A 22,229-nucleotide genomic window follows, 5' to 3' on the forward strand; every position below is an offset into this window, starting at 1 on the left:
CTTTGGGACTGATTGTAACTGACAACAGGATGAACATGGTGAAGGTCATGCAGAAGAACAACTATAATAACATGTGTGATTTTGCACATAAACTAAATCTTGCTGTCACTTCTGCACTTAGAAACACTGGTCTTCATGCAGCACTCTAACCAATACTCATAGTGTTTTCAATTATTTCTACAGATCAGAGAAATGTGAGGAGTGCTTAGGCAGCTTCAAATTCAACAATACTCCTTCGCATAACCCCAGACAAACTATTCAAACTGATTGTCGTATTTAGGTGCTTATGAAGTGAAACTGATCTTGAGCTACATGCCATTGCTATTCTCCATGACACTGTTAAGTTCATGTCCTCACCCCTCCTTTCTCTGCAGTGTACTCCGATTCCACAAGTTTCAACAATTTCTGTGTTCTTCCAACTACATCTTCTTGTACATTTCTAATTTTAATCTGTCGACTACTGATGGCCATGTCTTCAGTCTCCTAGAATTCCCTCCCTAAGCAGTGCCATCTTTCTTCCTCTCCCTCTTTTTTGAAGCTCCTGAAACCTTCCCTGTCTGACCATTCTTTCGGTTATTTGCATTAATGCCATCTTCTGAGTTTGGTCTCAAATGCTGTAATATACTGTGCCTATGATGTTGGGATGTTTTAGTAAGTTAAAGTTGCTATATGAATGCAAGTTATTGCTGCTGGTTACTGCTCATCATTTTTCTTCAGGAGTTACATGGTGATGTGATTGGAACCATTCTTAAATTTGTCAATGTCAAGAAAAGGTACACGAGGTTGGTAACTCAGACCAAATCAATAGCTTGTAATTTATTGTAGACAAGTCAGGGGAGTGAACTGCAATGTAGCAGACATGCTCTAATTTGGACAAATCTTATAGAAAAACAACTGTGACTCAGAAACTCCAAGCAGTTTACCCAGTGAATGTTCCAGATCAAGCAAGAGGATACGGGGGCAGAAAGGTAACAGCTCATTGGTAGTTAAAGGTGGACAGTGTAGGTGGCAAAAAGGGAAAACAAATGGTTGCTTTAGGTTAAACATTAAGTACAAAGTGATCATGAAGGTCCCAGTATGCATGACAGTGTCGTGTGTGGCTTTTGCTTTCATACAATTCTCAGGATAATAACATCCTGTAGCCAGTGGGGGCAATAGCTAAGAGAATGAAAACTATGCTGACAGCCCTCATTTATTCGGATAAGCATCCAGAATTAGTGCTTTTACTTTAGAGAAACAAAGATCAGGTGTGATTGAGGTTTGTAATGAAATTAAGAACTTTAATTCATTGTAATTGGACAGATTATTGGAGAGGAATTGGACTCGAAACTATACCTATGATATACTCAGGCAAAGGAGCAAATTACACCTTGAGAAGTTATGAATAAACATGCTGTGGAACAAACTATCGACAGATGAAATAGTTACCAAGTTGTTATAGTATATGTACTAATAAGGAATGTGATATGTTCCTTCGAGGATATTCCTAGTTAGGGTACGTTTTTAGATAGCTCTCAATATAAGAGTTATGAGTCTCCCTGGGCCTTGAAGTCTGTTCACCTTCAGGAGTTGGTGATTTTTTCTGAATTAGGTATACTTCATTTCTGGCTTTCACATTTCCAGAAAATGCTGAGAGAGTGTCATAAGTGATTATACCATTGTCTGGATAATAAGGACTTCATGGACCTCAGTCTTTTCTCTCAATTCTTTCACAACTTTCCATACAATAGAGCCCCATGTAGCAAAGACATGGAACTAACTCCAATCAATTGCTTTACTCCAAGAGCTGGCATTACCCTAAGGGCATAATCATTCTCCCATGTTCCATGGTGTCACTGATTCCTATTTGTACTAAGGTTATTGAAAGAAGAGTCCTGTATGCCTTCAACAATGACAACTTGCAACTGCATAGCACCTTGCAAGCTACGCATTTTAGAAATTGAACCCCTGATGGCAAGGTCAGGGTCAGGACAGATAACTAAAAGTTTCATCAACGTGGTAGGTTTTATGCAGTATTCTAAAAGATGAGAGAAACGAAGACATATGGAGAGAATTCCAGAGTGTTTGGCTTAGGCACCTGGAAATATGGCCACCAATGATGGAGTGATTAAAATTAGAATTGCACAACAGGCTGGAATTGAAGGAGAACAGAGGTCTTTTGGAAATGTAGGAGACTACTTTTTTTTCATTTTTGGAATTATAAATTGAAATGGAAAGTGGATTATGACAGAACTAAAATACCAGGAGAGCTTTGTAACTTGAAAATCAAGTCATAAAATCATAGCCATAGAAATGTACAGCATGGAAACAGACCTTTCGATCCAACCCGTCCATGCCGACCAGATATCCCAACCCAATCTAGTCCCACCTGCCAGCATCCGGCCCATGTCCCTCCAAACCCTTTCTATTCATATACCCATCCAAATGCCTCTTAAAAGTTGCAATTGTACCAGCCTCCACCACTTCCTCTGGCAGCTCATTCATACACGCACCACCCTCTGCGTGAAAAAGTTGCCCCGTAGGTCTCTTTTATATCTTTCTCCTCTCTCCCTAAACATATGTTCTGGACCCCCCGACCCCAGGGAAAATACTTTGTCTATTTACCCTATCCATGCCCCTCATTATTTTGTAAACCTCTATAAGGTCACCCCTCAGCCTCTGACTCTCCAGGGAGAACAGCCCCAGCCTATTCAGCCTCTCCCTATAGCTCACATCCTCCAACCCTGGCAATATCCTTGTAAATCTTTTCTGTTGCATATTTTTTAATTGCGCAGTGCAATGTAGACTTTTGAAGCAATCAGGGGAGAATTTGAAATTGGATGGCATATTGAGTCTTTTGAGCAAAGAAAATACTACCTGACAACTGCTCTTTGATTGGTTAAGCTGCAGTGTACTAAAGGCTACATGTGTCAGTGTAGCAGAGAAAAATACCAAACCTTCAAACAGAAACCATTTCTCTGTCCTTCGTCTCTCTGTGTGTGGGGCAAAAAAGACAAAAGAAAGGAAGTTTCAAAAATGTTCTAACAGGAAAAGACCTGTTAACAAATCAAAGAATGACTTTCATCCTACAGACAGCAGCATGTCATCCAGGCTAATATCAAAAAAGACAGTGTGAAATAATATACCTGAGTCTGGAAATTTGGAGTTATGATCTTCAGAATTTTGTTCACAGTCTTTATTATTTTTTTACCTATAGTACCCGAGTAACATCATTGGTCCTTTGTCTGTCTTAATTGCGAATGAGTGTATGTGCATGTGAGGTTTTTAAAGATATACAAGTAGGAAGACAGCATATTCTCCATGGCTCTGGTTCAACAGATAAGAAAGGAAGTAAACAAGGGTAGTTGCACCTCACAGACGGCAGTGGATAGGAGTTGGTGTGTTCAGCAATGCTGAACAATGCTGGTGGATTGGGAAGGATAAGGAAGGATAGGTTACCATGTTGACAGTCACACAAGCTTTGTCAAGAGCTCTTTTGTATTGTGGCACGTCAGAAACCTGATTGAAGGAACACAAACAAAAAAAAACGTCTGCAGGTAAGTTGGTTAAAGGATTTGGGTGGCAGCAGTATGTTCAAGGACTTTGGAGGGGAAAGGAAGGTCGGAGATAGATCAGTGATTTGCATGGTCAGATGGATCAAGAGTGGATTCTTTAGAGGAGGGGCTGATGATGATAAATTTGAATGGGACTAAATACCTGAAGATAAGGAACCATTAACACAATCAGCTACCTAGGGTCCAGGAGGGAAACTGAAGGGCTAATTGTTAATTAAATTCTTTTAGTAAAAGAACAAAAGTCCACCTCATTATTTTTACTACAGTTAACTTCTTCTTCAGAGCATGGGCTTCTTCATATTTTCGAGTAAAAAATGAGGTCTGCAGATGCTGGAGATCACAGCTGCAAATGTGTTGCTGGTCAAAGCACAGCAGGTTAGGCAGCATCTCAGGAATAGAGAATTCGACGTTTCGAGCATAAGCCCATCAAGCCCTTCTTCATATTTTGAATTTTACAAACAATTTAAAATATTTAACAGTTTTCATTTTAGTGAAAATGCTAGTGAAGGCCTTTGAAGCAAACCAAAAGAAATGAATGACAAAACTGCTAAATGTGTATGTGGAAATAATATTAAGTATCTGAGAAAACTAAGCCTCCATTGTATTAACCATACAATACAATCTCCACCCCAAACACAAAAGAACGTTTTTCACTGCATCAAGTTGCATCTCCACCTTGCACATTATTTAGCAGAGTCCTTTCAGCACTCAAGCAAATTATAGTGATTTCACTAATGTGTCACAGCAGGGAGCAATGACTTACCATTTTTACAAAGTGCTCTGGCTTCTTTCCAAATGCCGTACCCTTATACCAAATTCCATATAATTTTCTCAGTGATGTAACTCATGCCTTCTTGCAAGTGCCAGACTTTTTTTTACATATATCTCTGACTTTATGCACCAATCCAATTTCTCCTTCCCCTATTTTCCCCAGTGGCAGATGGAACAGACTGCAGTGTTGCAGGAGAATCTCCCATCGATGGGGTTACTAATAGTTAAGACATTTGCAAAGTGTTACATTCAGAGATCTGCTGAATTAATAAATAGGAATCACCGCTGATGACTAAGAGGTTCTAACTACCACGGCTTTCATGTATATATTAGCTTTAACGTAATAAAACAACTCTCGGTCCCACACGGGAGCTTTCTCAAACAAAATATGAGATCAAGCCCATTAGGAGATATTAGGTCAGATGACCAAAGGCTTGGTTAAAGAGGGAGGTTTTGGGGACAGTCTTAATGGAGGAAAGCAAGGTAAGAAAGACAGTGAGGTGTTTGGAGCATATTTGGGAGCTTTTAAGGTCCAAACAGTAAGCAAGTGATTAAAATCAGGAATGCTTAACAGGTTAGTTTTGGATAAATGCAGACATATTGGAGTGTTGAGGCTGCAATAAAGCACAGATATAAGCAAGGTCATGGGTGGATTTGAAGACATGAATGAGAATTAATATTAATAATCAAATTTAAACAAATGTTTCATTTGTAGACAAAAATGTTTTAACTTAGAGTAAATTAACACAAATGCATAAATAGCAAGACTGTGCAGTAACAGCAAATTGACTCCACTGGTTAAATATAACACAAATGTCTAAAAAACAAAGTGAACAGTCGTTGTCTGCAATCAAAAGAGCAGCGGAGCACTAAGCAGTGCAGCCTTTTCCCCTCACATACCAAAAATGGCACAATGTCAAAGTGTGTGAATCAATTGCTACACTTATACACAGTCACCGTATGTTTACTGTGCTGCCTAGTCATTTATAAGGTCTTGCCTTAGGTCACCATTAAGTTGACATAAGAAGAGGCCCTTCCAGCAGCTTTGTGTTACAGCTGAAAATGTCAACTGCAAAACTCATATGGAATCAGTTATTGCTCAGCTTTGGGAAGCTAAAACGAATAGAAAGTTGCTAGCTTGGAAGTTATTTAGACATAAATGTACAGTCTCCATTTATCATATTTCCATACTGGATTTCTTGCTACATCTGATCCTTTGTCTCAGACTGCAATTTTTTACCACTCCCCTCACCAAGTCTGGGTCTGCTTTGTTTGTTATGATTCACTTCCTCAGGCTAAAGTTCAGGTAACAATATTTAAATACATTCAAAGTGACCCTCTGTACCAGATGATTTGCAATTTTTAAAGCACAGATGGGATCAGCTGTGAACAGGACAATACATGAACCACAGATGTGATTGTTAATTTTTGATTCTACCTTGATTAAACACAACAAAAATTGTCAAAAAAAGTCAATATGTCATGTAGTCACCATCAAATTGCAATGTCGGACTGAATGTTTCAGAATTGCTGATATAGTCTGCAAATGGTTGATAATTCAAGAAGAATTCAATATGAAAACCAAAGCTTCATCTGAGCACTGTCAGTCCTCTGCAGATTATGTCACCAATTGACCCCTCACCCCATCTCAGTTCCATTTGACATGGCCTTTTCAGCACCCAATACACCCTAAAGGTTCCTGCTTCACCTTTCTTTCTCTCTCCTCCTCCCCATTCCTTTCCCTTTAAAAAAAAACTGTTCACACATATCTTTGTGGCAGGTGAATCCAAATCTGCTGGGCTAGAGGCAACGTCACTACCACAGTGCCATGAAACTCCTTTATCCTTTCTCTTTCATTGTTCTCTATTCCTGCCTCTTCCTTACTTTAATATCATGCCCGTCCATCTCTTTCATTATGTTTCTCCACTAATTCATCATTCCATCACTCTCACTTTATTTCCTCTTCCTTCTGTTTCCCTTTTATCTTCTTTAATCATTGCTATATATTACCATTTCCTTCCCCTGTCTTGCTGCCTTCCATTTCCCTTTCTCACAACTTCCCCCCTCCTTCTCTGCTGTGATGACATATTACTCCTTTTCCATTCCTCTCTGTGGTCCTCCTGCCTGACTCCTCATTACTGCGAGACATTTGTCAAAAGTTACATCTTGCAGATGGAGAATCTGGGGACAATTCCAGATACTAATCCTGAGGGTCCAGTTTGACTTTCATCAGAAAGTTTGGACTTGCTAGCCATTCTCCTAAAATGAGGGGCTCTTGCATTTAAGATACAAACACCAAGCATCTTGCATGTGTGAAAAAAAATCATCTTTCTTTCTATTTATTTATCCTGAGGCAGGATTTGAACCAAGTCCCCTGAAGATTACTTACATCGCTGGAATGGGTTTTGCATGCATTATTCTGGGGCTTCTGGTGAATAGGAATGGTGCACAGGCTGGGTTTACTCTTCCCCCAGGACCATGCCAGCCTGATCCAAGGTTGCCATCCAGGTAAAGCAGAGTCATCCATCTGGAGGACTGTTGAAAGAATGTCAATGACCTTCTCCACTCTGCCCAGTTAAAAGTCACCATCTTCTCTCGGATACCTGACATTCACTCTTTCTCTGCTACTACACCCACCTCCCACCAAGCCTCATGCTCTACCGCTCTCACTATTCTGTGCAACATCTTCCCTCATGTGCTCTCCCCCACCACATTCCCAGACATCATTACCACTGCCTGCCCTCTGCACTGCCTACACTCTCACTCAGGACACTTCCTCATCTGTAACCTACACCTTAATCCCTTATAATATCTGCTCCAGTTAACATGGCTGGTGGGCTGCACATCATTTGGCTTCTCACCCCTAATGCAGACGGCATTAATTTCCAACTCTGACCACCCCAAGTGGCTGACTGATTGTGTCCAAGCCGCTGGACTCGCAACTAAGGCTGCCTGTGACTTACTATGCCGGGGCCCTGACTGAAGGCTGTTTCCCTTGACTTAACTGAGGCTTGCTAACAACCACAATAAGCTTTCTCTCTCTGTGTCTGCACTAATTGCAAGGCAAGACAGCAATACTAAGAGCCTGGTATCTCTGGTAGAAGGGGCAAATGACAAAAGGACAAGGCAAGGCCATGCAACTCAGGGATGTTGTCACCATGTAGGAAGGTTCAGAGTGAGCGGGCGCTCTGACAGCAAGCAAACAGGGTGGACATACAGCCTGATGCAGTCCCTGAGCTGGATGTGTCCCCCCCGAGTGGACAGTATCCTTGCTGCAGCATTACAATGAGACTTGCTGGAGCAGCCTGAGGTGCAACATTGAAGTGCAGAAGCGCCCTGTAAATGCAACAAAGATGTGATATGAGGGTTCTTGGAGGCTGGTGCATATAGGATGCTAATGTCAGTGGATGTAGGCTGCATGTTATCCGTGCTTAAGCAATGTGCCCTGAGATGTTGCTGCTCAATGTCTAACATGGAGGCTTGTCAGAGGAAGTGGTGAGCTGAATTCATCAGGTACCTGCTGTCAGTTCCATGCCGAGTTTTCTCAATCTGTAACTTGCTTGGTAAGCTGAATATTAATAAGGTAAATTGGGCCATGAATAAGCTGTTTTAACAAGCAATAAACCCCCTTAACTGGCACCCTGCCTCGCAAGAAATCCAGCACGCACCATAAAAAAATGGCACCAGATTAAGATGGAGCTTGCTGGACCTCTCCTTTAACTTTATCACAAAACTCACCATATCCCTTTAAGATTCCAGACACAAGATTTTATACCTTTCTAATCTGTGGAATGGACTTGTTGGGAGCAGGGAAGTTTTCACAAGGAAGGTATAACCCTGACCCAGCCGATTTCCTAGCCTTGGGGATATTTTAATGTTGAAACCGGACTCCCTGGCCTGGACCATGCTGTATCACTGAAGTGGGGCCAAGTGTGCCTTCACTCTGAGAGTCTGGATTCCAACAGACATTCTCAGGACCTCCTCACCTGTCACCTGGCCCTGGGGACCAAGTGGCGGCCCTTGCATCTATGATACCTATGATGAGCAACAAGTTATTTCTTTTATTTGCACTTAAGGATGGGAGCATCACCTGCTGTTGGACTTGGGCAGCAGAAAGTCGTGATGTTACACACTAAAGAAATGCATCTGATGAGGCATACTCCTGGCCAATTTTCAGCCCTTGCCCATTTTAGATGTCCAGGAGAAGGGCTTGAGTAGCAGAAATTCCAGCCCATTGCTTAAGGCAAATAATTTTGTTTTCTTTGCAACTGGGAACTACTCAGTACTTTCTAACAGCTCAATAACGCACAAGTGAACAAGTAATACCACAGGGAATGCAATGTCACAATGCACAATGAGAAGCTGAATGATCATAACACTCCGAAGGGAATCAAAGTCATCACAATAATGTCCAGGAAGACAATGAGCTCACAGGGAAAGCAATTGCTCCAGAATACAAACAGAAGAGAAAATCAGTACCAAAAAATAGTAATGTGGTATTACTGTACAGGAAATCGACTGCAGTCACAATAGTGCACTGACAGGAAGTGAAGACGTTTCAGCTGGAGAGGAGCTCAAGGTTTAATTAAACAAAACTGGGAGGAAGCCCTGCACAGAAATTCTATTTTAGAAAGTTATTTTTGGTTTGGGGGAATTTAAAGTAAAACTTGAAACCAATGATACTGATTAATGAACAGTAACAAGGGCACATTAGATCAGAACTGTTTGCTCAGGTTACAGAGGGAATCGGTCTACCAAACTGCACAGGAGAGTAACAAGGTTATGTTGTATGCAGAGGGGAAGTCCAGTGAGACAGACTTTCCAGAAACACCTCTTTGTTTCTGTGCTGATATCTTGAAAGCTTCAATCTCACATTACTTCTTGACTCACCAATACTGCGTGTCACATTAAAGTGTCCCAGTGGCTCCCAGCTGACTGGGGAGAAATCTGTTAGACAGTGCATGAAATATTCGATTGTAAAAAGCGACTCATTTCACCATCTCCAGAACTATTGTCAGCTGGAGCCTTTCAATGGTGCTCTCATCATGGTGACAAAATGGATTGAATTTAATTAGTTCAATAAAGAGTCTGCAGAACAAAACTCAACTCTGGCAGAAGCAAGAACCCGGCCAGATATCATCTTATCACGGGTAGAATGAAAAACCGTACAATGAACTTTCTCATGGGCCTTCAGGAGTCTGACGTCAGGACCAAATGGAGATCCTGAGGCTGCACTGATTGGCAACAGGCCTGGCACAGGGATATCTTTTTGACCTCGCCCTTTAGGTAAGGATGGCAGCTGGGCTCCGGATTCCGAGGCCCCAGCCAAAATGGTCGTCAGCTCTTAAACTTTATTGGTTGCACAAAGAGAACTGGACACGGCTGAAGCAGGTCAAAGACCCGAACGATAATGTGTCGGCTCCCTCAAAGGGACATGTTTCAAATATAAACTCAAAATGACTGATCAGACAGGCCATTTGAGAGGGGAGAGCCCTCCAAATGGCTGACTGGGGCTATTGTGGGGACCTCGATATCCTGCCCATGACATCCTCTTTGGGGCATGGGAGAATCTGTCCACAATGCCCTTAATGTTGCAAAGGTTATCAGGAAGGCCGGACTTTAAGGAATTTATTCAAAACCAGAAAAAGATAACTAAAAGAAATTGAGACAAAAATTTAAGAGTATGAGGGAAAACTCACAAGAATTATAACAAGCAACAGAAATTAGAAGTTTCTAGCCGAATATAAAAGTGGAAATATTGATTAAAGTAAGTATTGGCTCCTTAATGATGCAAGTGCTTGACTAACAATCAGAAAAAAAAGGAAATGGTGGAGACTTGAATAATTTTTTTTAACCTGTCTTCATTCAGTCATAGAGTCATAGAGATGTACAGCATGGAAACAGACCCTTCAGTCCAACCCCATCCATGCTGACCAGATATCCCAACCCAATCTAGTCCCACCTGCCAGCATCCAGCACATATCCCTCCAAACTCTTCCTATTCATATACCCTCCCCCTTAGTCCAAGAACTCCCCACCTACATTCGGGACACCACCCACGTCCTCCACCTCCTCCATGATTTTCGCTTCCCCGGTCCCCAACACAAACAGAAGCTATTCATATACCCATCCAAATACCTTTTAAATGTTGCAATTGTACCAGCCTCCACCACATTTTCTGGCAGCTCATTCCATACACGTACCACCCTCTGCGTAAAAAGGTTGCCCCTTAGGTCTCTTTTATATCTTTCCCCTCTCACCCCTAAACTTATGCCCTCTAGTTCTGGACTCCCCGACTCCAGGGAAAATACTTTGTCTATTTATCCTATTCATGTCCCTCATAATTTTGTAAATCTCTATAAGGTCACCTCACAGCCTCTGACGCTCGAGGGAAAACAGCCCCAGCTTGTTCAGCCTCTCCCTGTAGCTCAGATCCTCCAACCCTGGCAACATCCTGGTAAATCTTTTCTGAACCCTTTCAAGTTGCATGACATCTTTCCAATAGGAAGTAGACCAGAATTACATGCAATATCCCAACAATGGTCTAACCAATGTCCTGTACAGCCGCAACATGACCTCCCAACTCCTGTACTCAATACTCTGACCAATAAAGGAAAGCATACCAAACGCTTTCTTCACTATCCTCTCTACCTTCGACCCCACTTTCAAGGAGCTACGAACTTGCACTCCAAGGTCTCTTTGTTCAGCAACACTCTCTAGGACCTTACCATTAAGTGCATAAGTCCTGCTAAGATTTGCTTTCCCAAAATGCAGCACCTTGCATTTATCTGAATTAAACTCCATCTGCCACTTTTCAGCCCTTTGGCCCATCTGGTCCAGAACCTGTTGTAATCTGAGGTGACCCTCTTCGTTGTCCACTACACCTCCAATTTTGTTGTCATCTGCAAACTTACTAACTGTACCTCTTATGCGCCCATCCAAATCATTTATGTAAATGACAAAAAGTAGAGGACCCAGCACTGATCCTTGTGGCATTCCACTGGTCACAGGCCTCCAGTCTGAAAAATAATCCTCCACCACCACCCTCTGTTTTCTATCTTTGAGCCAGTTCTGTATCCAAATGGCTAGTTCTCCCTGTATTCCATGAGATCTAACCTTGCTAACCAGTCTCCATGGGAAACCTTGTTGAATGCCTTACTGAAATCCATATAGATCACATCCACTGCTCTGCCCTCATCAATCCTCTTTGTTACTTCTTCAAAAAGCTCAATCAAGTTTGTGTGACATGATTTCCCACGCACAAAGCCATGTTGACTATCCTGAATTAGTCCCTGCCTTTCCAAATACAGGTACATCCTGTCCCTCAGGATTCCTTCCTACAACTTGCCCACCATCTAGGTCAGGCTCACCGGTCTATAGTTCCCTGGCTTGTCTTTACCACCCTTCTTAAACAGTGGCACCATGTTTGCCAACCTCCAGTCTTCCAGCACCTCACCTGTGACTATCGATGATACAAATATCTCAGCAAGAGGCCCAGCAATCACTTCTTTAGCTTCCCACAGAGTTTTTGGGTACACCTGATCAGCTCCTGGGGATTTATCCACTTTTAACCGTTTCAAGACATCCAGCACTTCCTCCTCTGTAATATGGACATTTTGCAAGATGTCACCATCTATTTCCCTACAGTCTATATCTTCCATAATCTTTTCCACAGTAAATACTGATGCAAAATATTCATTTAGTATCTCCCCCATTTTCTGAGGCTCCACATAAAGGCCACCTTGCTGATCTTTGTGGGGCCCTATTCTCTCCCTAGTTACCCTTTTGTCCTTAATATATTTGTAAAAACTCTTTGGATTCTCCTTAATTCTATTTGCCAAAGCTATCTCATGTCCCCATTTTGCCCTCCTGATATCTCTCTTAAGTATACTCCGACTTTCTTTAAACTCTTCTAATGATTCACTCGATCTATCCTGTCTATACCTGACATATGCTTCCTTCTTTTTCTTAACCAAACCCTCAATTTCTTTCGGCATCCAGCATTCCCTATACCTACCAGCCTTCTCTTTCACCCTGACAGGAATGTATTTTCTCTGGATTCTTGTTATTTCATTTCTGAAGGCTTCCCATTTTCCAGCCATCCCTTTACCTGCGAACATCTGCCTCCAATCAGCTTTCGAAAGTTCTTGCCTAATACCGTCAAAATTGGCCTTTCTCCAGTTTAGAAGTTGAACTTTTAGATCTGGTCTATCATTTTCCATCACTATTTTAAAACAAATAGAATTATGGTCGCTGGTCCCAAAGTGCTCCCCCACTGACACCTCAGTCATCTACCCTGCCTTATTTCCCAAGAGTAGGTCAAGTTTTGCACCTTCTCTACTAGGTACATCCACACACTGAATCAGAAAATTGTTTTGTACACACTTAAGAAAATTCCTCTCCATCTAAACCTTTAACACTATAGCAGTCCCAGTCGATGTTTGGAAAGTTAAAATCCCCTACCATAACTACCCTATTATTCTTAACGATAACTGAGATCTCTTTCCAAGTTTGTTTCTCAATTTCCCTCTGACTATTGGGGGAGGGTGGGGTCTATAATACAATCCTAATAAGGTGATCATCCCTTTCTTATTTCTCAGTTCCACCCAAATAACTTCCCTGGATGTATTTCCAGGAATATCCTCCCTCAGCACAGCTGTAATGCTATCCCTTATCAAAAATGCCACTCCCCCTCCTCTCTTGCCTCCCTTTCTATCCTTCCTGTAGCATTTGTATCCTGGAACATTAAGCTGTCAGTCCTGCCCATCCCTGAGCCATGTTTCCATAATTGCTATGATATCCAAGTCCCATGTTCCTAACCATGCCCTGAGTTCATCTGCCTTCCCGGTTAGGCCCCTTGCATTGAAGTAAATGCAGTTTAATTTATTAGTCCTACCTTATCCCTGCTGGCCCTGACTGTTCTCAACTGTACCCGTCTCAGATCGATCTCTTTCATCACTATCTCCCTGGATCCCACCCCCACCCCCCCCGGCCCCCCCTCCCACCTTACTAGTTTAAGTACTCCCAAGCAGTTCTAGCAAATTTCCCTGCCAGTATATTGGTCCCCTTCCAATTTAGGTTCAATCTCTCCTTCTTGTACAGGTCACTTCTACCCCAAAAGAGATTCCAATGATCCAAAAATGTGAATCCTTCTCCCATACACCAGCTCCTCAGCCATGAATTCATCTGCTCTATCCTCCTATTCCTGCCCTCACTAGCTCATAGCACTGGGAGTAATCCAGGTATTACTACGCTTGAAGACCTCCTTTTTAAATTTCTGCCTAATACTCTGTAATATCTCCCTTCAGAATCTCAACCTTTTCCCTTCCAATGTCGTTGGTTCCAATGTGGACAATGACCTCCTGTTGGCCCCTCTCCCCCTCCACCCACTCTGAGGCATCCTTGATCCTGGCACCAGGGAAACAATACACAATTTTGCTTTTTCTCTGCTGGCCACAGAAACATCTGTCTGTACCTCTGACTACAGAATCCCCTAACACAATTGATCTCTTGGAAGCCGACGTACCCCTCCTTGCATTAGAGCCAGTCTCAATACCAGAAACTTGGCCGTTCGTGCTACGTTCCCCTCAGAATCCATCATCCCCTACATTTTCCAAAACAGCATACCTGTTTGAAATTCATATATCCACAAAAGATTCCTGCCTTGGGGGCCGACCTCTCTCACCCTTCCTGGAGTTAACCCATCTATGTGACTGTATCTGAAACTTTCCCCCTTCCTATAACTGCCATCCATCACATACTGTTGCTGTTGCAAATTCCTCATTGCTTCTATCTGTCTCTCCAACAGATCCACTCGATCTGATAAGATTCGCATCTAACAGCATTTATGGCAGATATAATCCGCAGTAACCCTTAAACTCTCTTTAAACTCCCACATCTGACAAGAAGTACATATCACTGCAAAAGCCATTTTATCTCCTTCACAATCTACAGACCCAGAAATTAACACCGTCTTATTCCTCTGCAAACACTGCCCCAGGTTAAATTAATAGCAATGGCTTATACTTTAAGTTTAACCAAGAGACTTATCTCCAAAAACATATAATCAAGAAAGAATCCACTATACTCACTACTGCAGCCTTTCTCTTGGACAGATTTGAAACAACAATTCACTTATCTGATTCTGTGCTGTGAACTTCGCCCAACAGTTCCTCCAAGATTAGTTGTGAATTTCACTGTTTGTTAATTTTCCCAGATGCACTCCGATGTCCACCGATACACGAATTCAAACAGCAAAGGCAGTAACTGTGCAGGTTCTCTCTCTCTCTCCTGCACTGTCCTCACCATGTGCTTCCTTTGTCTGCTCTTCTCCCTTTTAAAACTGCTGTTGTTTTGACTTTTTTTTCCCAAAGTTCCAAAACAAAGCAACAGCATACAAAACAGTAATTGCTGCTCCTGGAATTCGAGGAAATCACCTCCAACACCTAAAATACCTCAAAAAAAAGGAGCAGCTCTTACTGCCAGAAATTTTTCCCGTCCTCCATCTTGGATTGAAAAGAAAAAAAACAAAACCTGAGCAGTTAACAAAAAATCAAAAGGCAAAAGGAAGGGAGGAACATAAATCAATGAGGGGAAAGGTATTGTGAAATCTAATAGGATTAAAGGCTGACAGATCTCCTGATGCTCATATCTATATCCTTGGTTCTTAAAAGAAGTGAGAGCTGAGACAAAAAGACATTGGTTTGCAATTGTCCAAAAATCCCTAGATTCTGTCAAGTTCCCAAGATTTGTAAATAGCAAACAGATTGTCTCTCTTTCCTTATTACATGTACTATATCGAGAATATTTGAGTCAAAATGAGCACCTACTTTGGATGATGGTTCCTGGATAGAGGCAGCGGGATTTCTGACTCCAGTAAGCACACACCCTGGTAGATGGCGGCAGGAACTGTGTTGAGGATGGTTTGACATCAAGTACCTGTAGGTAATTTTTTTAATTTTATAAATAATTAACATTGACAATGCATCATATTGCAAAAGTTCCCTCACAAAACTGAACCTTAAAAATAAATGATAGGAATAAGCCTTTAATTCCAAATTGAGGTAGTTATAAAGTTCTCATGGTAAAACTCAAATCCCCATTTAATTAAAAAGAATGCTTTGATTTAGTGATGAGTACTGTCCTCAATGGACATTCACATTTCCTCTCCCATCGCTATTGAGCAAATACTTTAAAAACAATTTTTATTGCTGGTTTCCACCCTGTGGATGCAACAACGAATTAGGGAATAGTGAGTGCAGAAGGAGGCCATTCAGCCCGGTGTGTCTGTGTCAGCTCTCTGAAACAGTGATCCAATTGGTCACAGCTCTTTCTTCATTGCTGTCTAACATTTCCCTTTTCAAGTACTTCTTCAATTTCCTTTTGAAAAGTGTTGAACATGCTTTTCTACACTTTTGGCATATAGACTCTCACCTGTTCCTGTTTTTTTTTTACCAAGTAGACCACTGCAAAATGAAGATAGGGTCAAAAATGGGTGAAATATTCCAAAATTAAACCAGAGCAACCTGCCTTGGCGTCATCCTTTCCACTCAACCCTCCATACCAGGTTTAAATTTGCAAACTAATTGCATTCTAATATTAACTATAAATTACCTCAATAGATATCACAGGCTAAATGACAGGTTCTTCACCCTTCTTGTAGTGTATAAAGTATTCATAATCTCCTCTGACCATTCATGAGCAGACTGGACAAGGTTTGAACTGTAAGCAGAGGGAAATAGTTGCAAGAGGAACTCACCGCTTCCTGCAGCAGTTGCTCCAGGGAATAGATTCTCTGTCGGTTTCCTCTTTCTCCTTCAATCACAACACTGTAACTGCACAATGGAAAGCCCAGTCACTGACACAAATATATCCATGCATGGAAATACTTATGAATTCTGTAATTGGATAGGACATTACAGTTGACACCGGGCAGCCCTTTTAATGGTTTTCTTAGTTGGAGGAATGGAAGGAAACTCCTGGGAGCCTTAGCATTTTCAACAAAGCCAAATGTGGCCATGTCAAACGTACAATTCCCCCACTGTCAGATGTAGTTGGTAAGTCAGTTGATATGCCTGTTCCAGGGCAGTGAAAAACAAACACTTGATGTGTAGATCTTGTGAACTGCCATTGGATTCAGAAGCTTCTGAATAAAGAATAGTGTGGGGGTGAAAACAAACAGGGAAGACAGTGGAAGCCTGCTGGTAAAATAATTCTGTCTGAAACCAATGTATCAATGCGAAGGCATGATATGAATGGTGTATTTCAGTCTTGGGTTGGGGAAATGTTGAGCGATGTGTGCGTGTGTGTTTTGTCATTACAGAGACTTAACATCGTCTGAAAAGACAATGGCTAGGATGTTCAGACACAAGATCATGTCTAAATATGTAATGGGCCAAATGGCCTAATTCTCCTCTTTTATCTTATGATCAAATATCGGGTGGGGTGATATGATGGAATTGAATCTCTTGGATATTTTTGAAGTCAGGAAAAGACAGGTCCAATGTTTACACTCAAAGCATGCATTGGGCCTTTTAAATGTGCAATGCGAGAGCCCAAGTCCGTCTGAGGCTCCCTTTGCAAAATTCTTGCTTTCAGTCAGCACTTGTGCCCATAACCAGAGGGAGAATGTTCCAACCCACTCTGCCACCCAGTTTCTGCTGATAATCAATTTTCTCTTGTGCCTATTTTAAGAGTTAAAGAACTATTGGGAAATTTTATGGTTATCATTTTGATATCTGGAACCTGACAGCAGTCAGATTAACATGAATACTTCATCCAGAGCCACCCTCCCCAACTAATAAACTATTCACTTATTCACATCTGTAAAACTAAGAGAAATCAACCTTTAATCGCCATGTTAGCATCTGTTCCACACTATATATAAGGTCTTACTTCTGAATTCATCCATCTTTGTCTATTCCTGCTGCTCAGTTCACATGAACCCTGGTTACTAAGTTAACTTGAAGGAACAAGCTCTCTGTAAATGTAGTTCAGGTTAATTATGTTGCAATCAGTGTGAACATGTGCTCTTTGTTAGCTTTATTGGTGCTTTTCAAATGCCCTTGATGATTTTTGGAATCCTCTGATTTTGCGATCGACAGATAAATCACTGGATGCTTGCTAGGCATTTTTCTGTTACGTAACTAATATTCTATTGTTGTCAAATCCAATCTGCTCAGCTCTGCAGCAATCAAGAAACACGTCTTCAATAACAAATCTTTGTTTAGCAAAGTGAAAGTGAAAGGGCAGGATTTGGTGCTGATACAGAGACAGGAATGGAGGCTGAGAGGTGTGAGATTTCCTGATATTAACCAGTGGCGCAATTCCATCCTATGGTCCTGACTTCTGGTCCATTTTCCTGGAGGTCAAACCAGTCCAAGATTAGTCCATGAGCAAAGAACAGCTTTTGTTAACGCAATTCAAGGCATCAGAGCCAGTGGCTCCCAATACCTCAAATTGAAAATCCTGCTTGATCTGTCATTTGTCATTCAAATGAGATCAGATTTCTTCTATAATGCAGTTATCAGCAAAGCCAAGTCTTTCCTAGTATTTTCAGCAAAATCTCCTCTTTTAATCTCTGATATCTGCTTATTCCTTCAATTAGAGAAGATAGTTGCAGTTGGCAGGATTGCACAGGGAATCCTGCACAACAAAGTGAAATGTTTGCACTTGTTTTGAAAACAAGCATGAGGGATATACAGCAGTAAGTTACCTAATTACTGTGAAATGGAACAAAAGTAAAACTGCCCCTTACATGTCAGGTGATTGTAGAATTTTGACACATCCTGCATACAGTAATTTGTCTTCCTTTGGTATGAGAATGCGCAGTCCTTCCTTGAGATCTTCTTTACTGATGGTACAGGATTGAGGGACTGAGAGAAAACAAAAATGTGCAAAATTGTTATTTGGATCATTTTTTCTACTAGATGCAATGTGGAAAATCAACTATGGTAGAGCCTTTAATTCACTGGAATGTCTTGGCACAGAGCTAACCTTATTGGATTCATTCGCTTCAACCTTGTCATCGAGTCACAGAGTCATACAGCATGGAAACAGACCCTTCGGTCCAACTAGTCCATGCCAACTATGTTCCTAAACTAAGCTAGTCCCACTTGCCTGCATTTGTCCCATATCCTTCCAAACTTTTGCTATTCATGAATTTATCCAAATGTTTTTTAAATGTTATAACTGCACCTGCATCCACCACTTTCTCTGGCTGTCCATTCCACACACAAATCATTCTCTGTGTAAAATCGTTGCCCCCATGCCTTTTTTAGAACTTCCTCCTCTCATCTCAAGTGCCTTCTTAACCACTCTGTCTACCTGTGATGCAAATTTCAAACAATTATGTATCTGAATCCCTAGATCTGTCTGTTCTATGATACTCCCAGGGCCCAACCATTACCTGTATAAGCCCTGCCCTTGTTTGTTTTACCAAAATGCAATCCCTTACATTTATCCAATTTAACCTCCATCTGTCACTGATTAGGGATAGCCAGTAGGGTTTTCTGTGAGGAAATTTGTGTATCACAAACCTGATTGAATTTTTTGAAGAAGTAATCAAAAAGATTAACGAGGGCAGAGTGGTAGACGTTGTTTACATGGGCTTTAGTAAAGCTTTTGATCAGACCATTGATCTAATTAACCAAGATCTCTTTGTGATCTTAAATAACTTTCTTCACTGTCCACTATACCACTAGTCTTGGTGTCATCCACAAACTTACGAACCATGCCTCCTATATTCTCTTCCAAATCATTTATATTAGCAACAAACAAAATGGATCCAGTACCAATCCCCATGGAACATCTCTGGTCACAGGCCTCCAGTCCAAAAAAAAAACCTCCTCCACCACCCTCTGTCTCCTTTTATCAAGCAAATGAGCAAGCTCACCCTGAATCCCATGTGATCAAACTTGACTATTTAGTCTACCATGTGGAACCTTATCAAAAGCTTTACTAAAGTCCATGTAAACAACGTCTACCACTCTGCCCTCATTAATCTTTTTGGTTACTTCTTCGAAAAATTCAGTCAGATTTGTGACACACAAATTTCCTCACAGAAAACCCTACTGGTTATCCCTAATCAGTCCTTGCCTCTTCATGTGTATGTAAATTCTATTTTTCAAAATGACCTCCAACAACTTACCCACCATTGATACCAGACTCACAAGTCTATCATTCCCAGGATTCTCCTTACATCCTTTTTAAATAAAGGTGCAACATTAGACACCCTCCAGTTCTTCAGCACCACACCCGTGGTTACAGATGACATAAATATTTCTACTTAGAGGCCTCACAATTTCTTCCCTCACTTCCCACAACCCCCAGGGATACACTTGATCAGATCCTAGAGATTTATTCACCCAGACTTCCAGCACTTCCTCTTCTATCATGTGAACTGTTTTCAAACATCAATGTTTATTTCCCAGAGTTCTCGCGCCTCCATTTCTTTCTCCAAAGTAAAAACTGACGCAAAATATTTCTGATTTCATACATAAACTGATCAATAATTGCATTATTACAGTTCTCAACATTTTTAAATATGACAATAATGTCAAAAGCAAACAATAGACTCCAAAAACTGAGACAAGACCAGTGTGATTTGACTTGCTCTTTACAGGAGACATTATTGAAAGTCCAAAGAAATCTTTGCTACTTGCATTTTTAATAATGTAAACTTTTTTTAATGTCCACGTTTCAATGGTTTTAACTTAACAGACATCATTGACAGTAAACTGGAGCAATGTTTAGAAATCGGGTTTAATAAAATACAAGTTACTTCACACACAACAGAGCTCTGGAAACATCCAGGAAAAGAAGTGGGGTTAGCTTGAGTCAACATGCTGTAAGAAACCGAGAGTGCGTTTAAGGGTGAAAAGTGCCTTCAGAGATTTTAGTGGAACATAGAATCTACACAATATATAGAACCTGCAATCAATTGTCCCTTTAAGTGGCAGTGGCTGGTGTTCTGTTGTATGATCAGTTTGACTTTTGATTAAAATCCCCTTAGTTGCGTTAGTATAAGAATATTGCTATCTTTCTATAGAAGGTACTTTACTTCCTGACATTGACAGAATCAGACTTTCAGAGTCCTGTAAAATGTTTGAAACTTTCCACTTCTGTATGATTTTCAAAGGAAGCTGCCAGATTAATCTCACCAATAGGCAGTTTATACAGAACTACTGGCTTACAACTTGCTCAGATCTAAGCTTTGACAAAGGGTCAGTTCGACTTTTCTCTCCATACAGATGCTGCCAGACCTGCTAAGATTTTCCAGCATTTTCTCTTTTGGGTTCTAAATTTTGTTTGCTTGTTATGCAGCACTTAGCAACACTTAAACAAAAAACACCTACCGCACAAATCTGCCGAACAGCTCACAGATGCATTCTCATCTTCCTCAGAAAAGCTGCTGTCTTCATCAAATGCAAAATCATCCTCTGCAGCGAAGCTTTCCAATAGTTTGCTGACAGCTCGTCCCTTTGACTGTGTGAAAGAAGAACAGAACCCATTTAAATGCACTCTTAAATTGATCGTTCCTATCACTGTGTGGGTGTAGTATTACACAAATGAAAATTATTACTCACAATGTCAGAGTGAAAGATACTGCATTAAGAGTGCACCTGCCTTTGTCCTAATTTGCACCAAGCCCTGTTCACCTAGCACGCCTCCGTTTGTTGTCTTATATTGGCACCCAATCCATTAAAGCATTGGTTTTACAATTCTCACCCTTAATTGCAAATCTTTCCATGCTCACACTCCCACATCTGTAACCAAATCTAGTCATACAATCCTCCAAGATGTCTACTCTACTCAAATCATGGCTTCTTTAATGAGAAGGGATAAGAAGGGCCAGACATCTGGAGGACAAGATCACATCTACATTTTGATGATCTGGGACCCACTCGCCGATTCCTCTCAACATTCACAAAATCACGTTAACGGCATTAATAGCAAAGCCGACACAACATTAGGTGGCTAGGGTTTCCCTCAGGTTAGCACCTTCTGGCAATTCCTGCAACTGTCTCGGCCCCAGGCACATAGGTATTCATCTTTCCCCTGGAGGTCAAGAGTGGGGTATGGATTCTTGATAAGTACCCACTTTTCAAAGCCACGCTTACAAATACTCTGTTATCAAAGACAAAGTGCTGAAATCCTCCATTACCATGATGCAGGCTGTGCACTGAGAAACTGGTCAACACTCTCAATCGTGTAACCAATAGCAACTCAGAGCATTTGATCTTCCTGTGACTGCCATCTGATGGTCAACATCATGTGTACCAACATACCAACCCTGTAAGTCAGTATTGCAAACAAAGAGCAATTCTATGATTCCCTGGGTAATGTTTTGAGGAATATTCCAAAGGGCAAGAGGACTTTCAACCTGGGTGACTTCCACGCACGTATTGGGGCAGTTAATGATTGATGGTCAATGTGTCTCAGTCTTCAAGGGATAGACACAATCCATTGAGGGTACAAAGCCCAAGAAGGCATTGTGTATTATCACCAACCTAGCCTATCATTTTCTCTATACTGAACTACAAGAGAATTGTAGGGATTGGGTACACCTCAGTGTACTTTCATAGACCTTACTAAGGCAATCAACACCATCAGAAGTGCAAGATTTTGGGGTAAATTGGCTGTTTACCAAAGTGCCTCAGACTAATCCATTCCTCCATGATAACATGCACTGTCCTGCACAGTTTGAGGTATATCACAGTCCCCAGGCTTTTGGGCATGATATTCTCCTTATGCCTGACTTTTGTCTCCCCTGGAAATATGGAAGGAGTTTCCTTGCTCACTAGATCAGATAGCAGGCTCTGCAATCTGTTGAGACTAAAAGTGAGTACAAAAAGTGAGTCTCATCCTTATGACACAACCCCTCCATACTCGTCACCCTCATGG

At 41.3% G+C, this 22,229-nt stretch overlaps 1 protein-coding gene across 6 annotated transcripts in view; it reads right to left on the minus strand.

Moving 5' to 3' along the window:
- bahcc1b (BAH domain and coiled-coil containing 1b) overlaps positions 1–22,229 on the minus strand; it is a 242,676-nt gene that overhangs the window by 29,515 nt on the left and 190,932 nt on the right. For 5 of the 6 annotated variants that reach the window (XM_060844917.1, XM_060844921.1, XM_060844920.1 and 2 more), the window contains 4 exons: positions 20,681–20,810; positions 18,082–18,199; positions 16,084–16,159; positions 15,155–15,263 (listed from right to left, as the gene is read on the minus strand). In XM_060844917.1, coding sequence (XP_060700900.1) covers positions 15,155–15,263; positions 16,084–16,159; positions 18,082–18,199; positions 20,681–20,810 — 433 coding nt within the window. Of the gene's footprint in view, positions 1–15,150; positions 15,264–16,083; positions 16,160–18,081; positions 18,200–20,680; positions 20,811–22,229 lie in introns of all 6 variants that reach the window. The other variant, XM_060844918.1, reaches the window with a different exon arrangement.

This window comes from Hemiscyllium ocellatum, chromosome 25 (genome assembly GCF_020745735.1).
Source record: "Hemiscyllium ocellatum isolate sHemOce1 chromosome 25, sHemOce1.pat.X.cur, whole genome shotgun sequence".
Taxonomy (NCBI): domain Eukaryota; kingdom Metazoa; phylum Chordata; class Chondrichthyes; order Orectolobiformes; family Hemiscylliidae; genus Hemiscyllium; species Hemiscyllium ocellatum.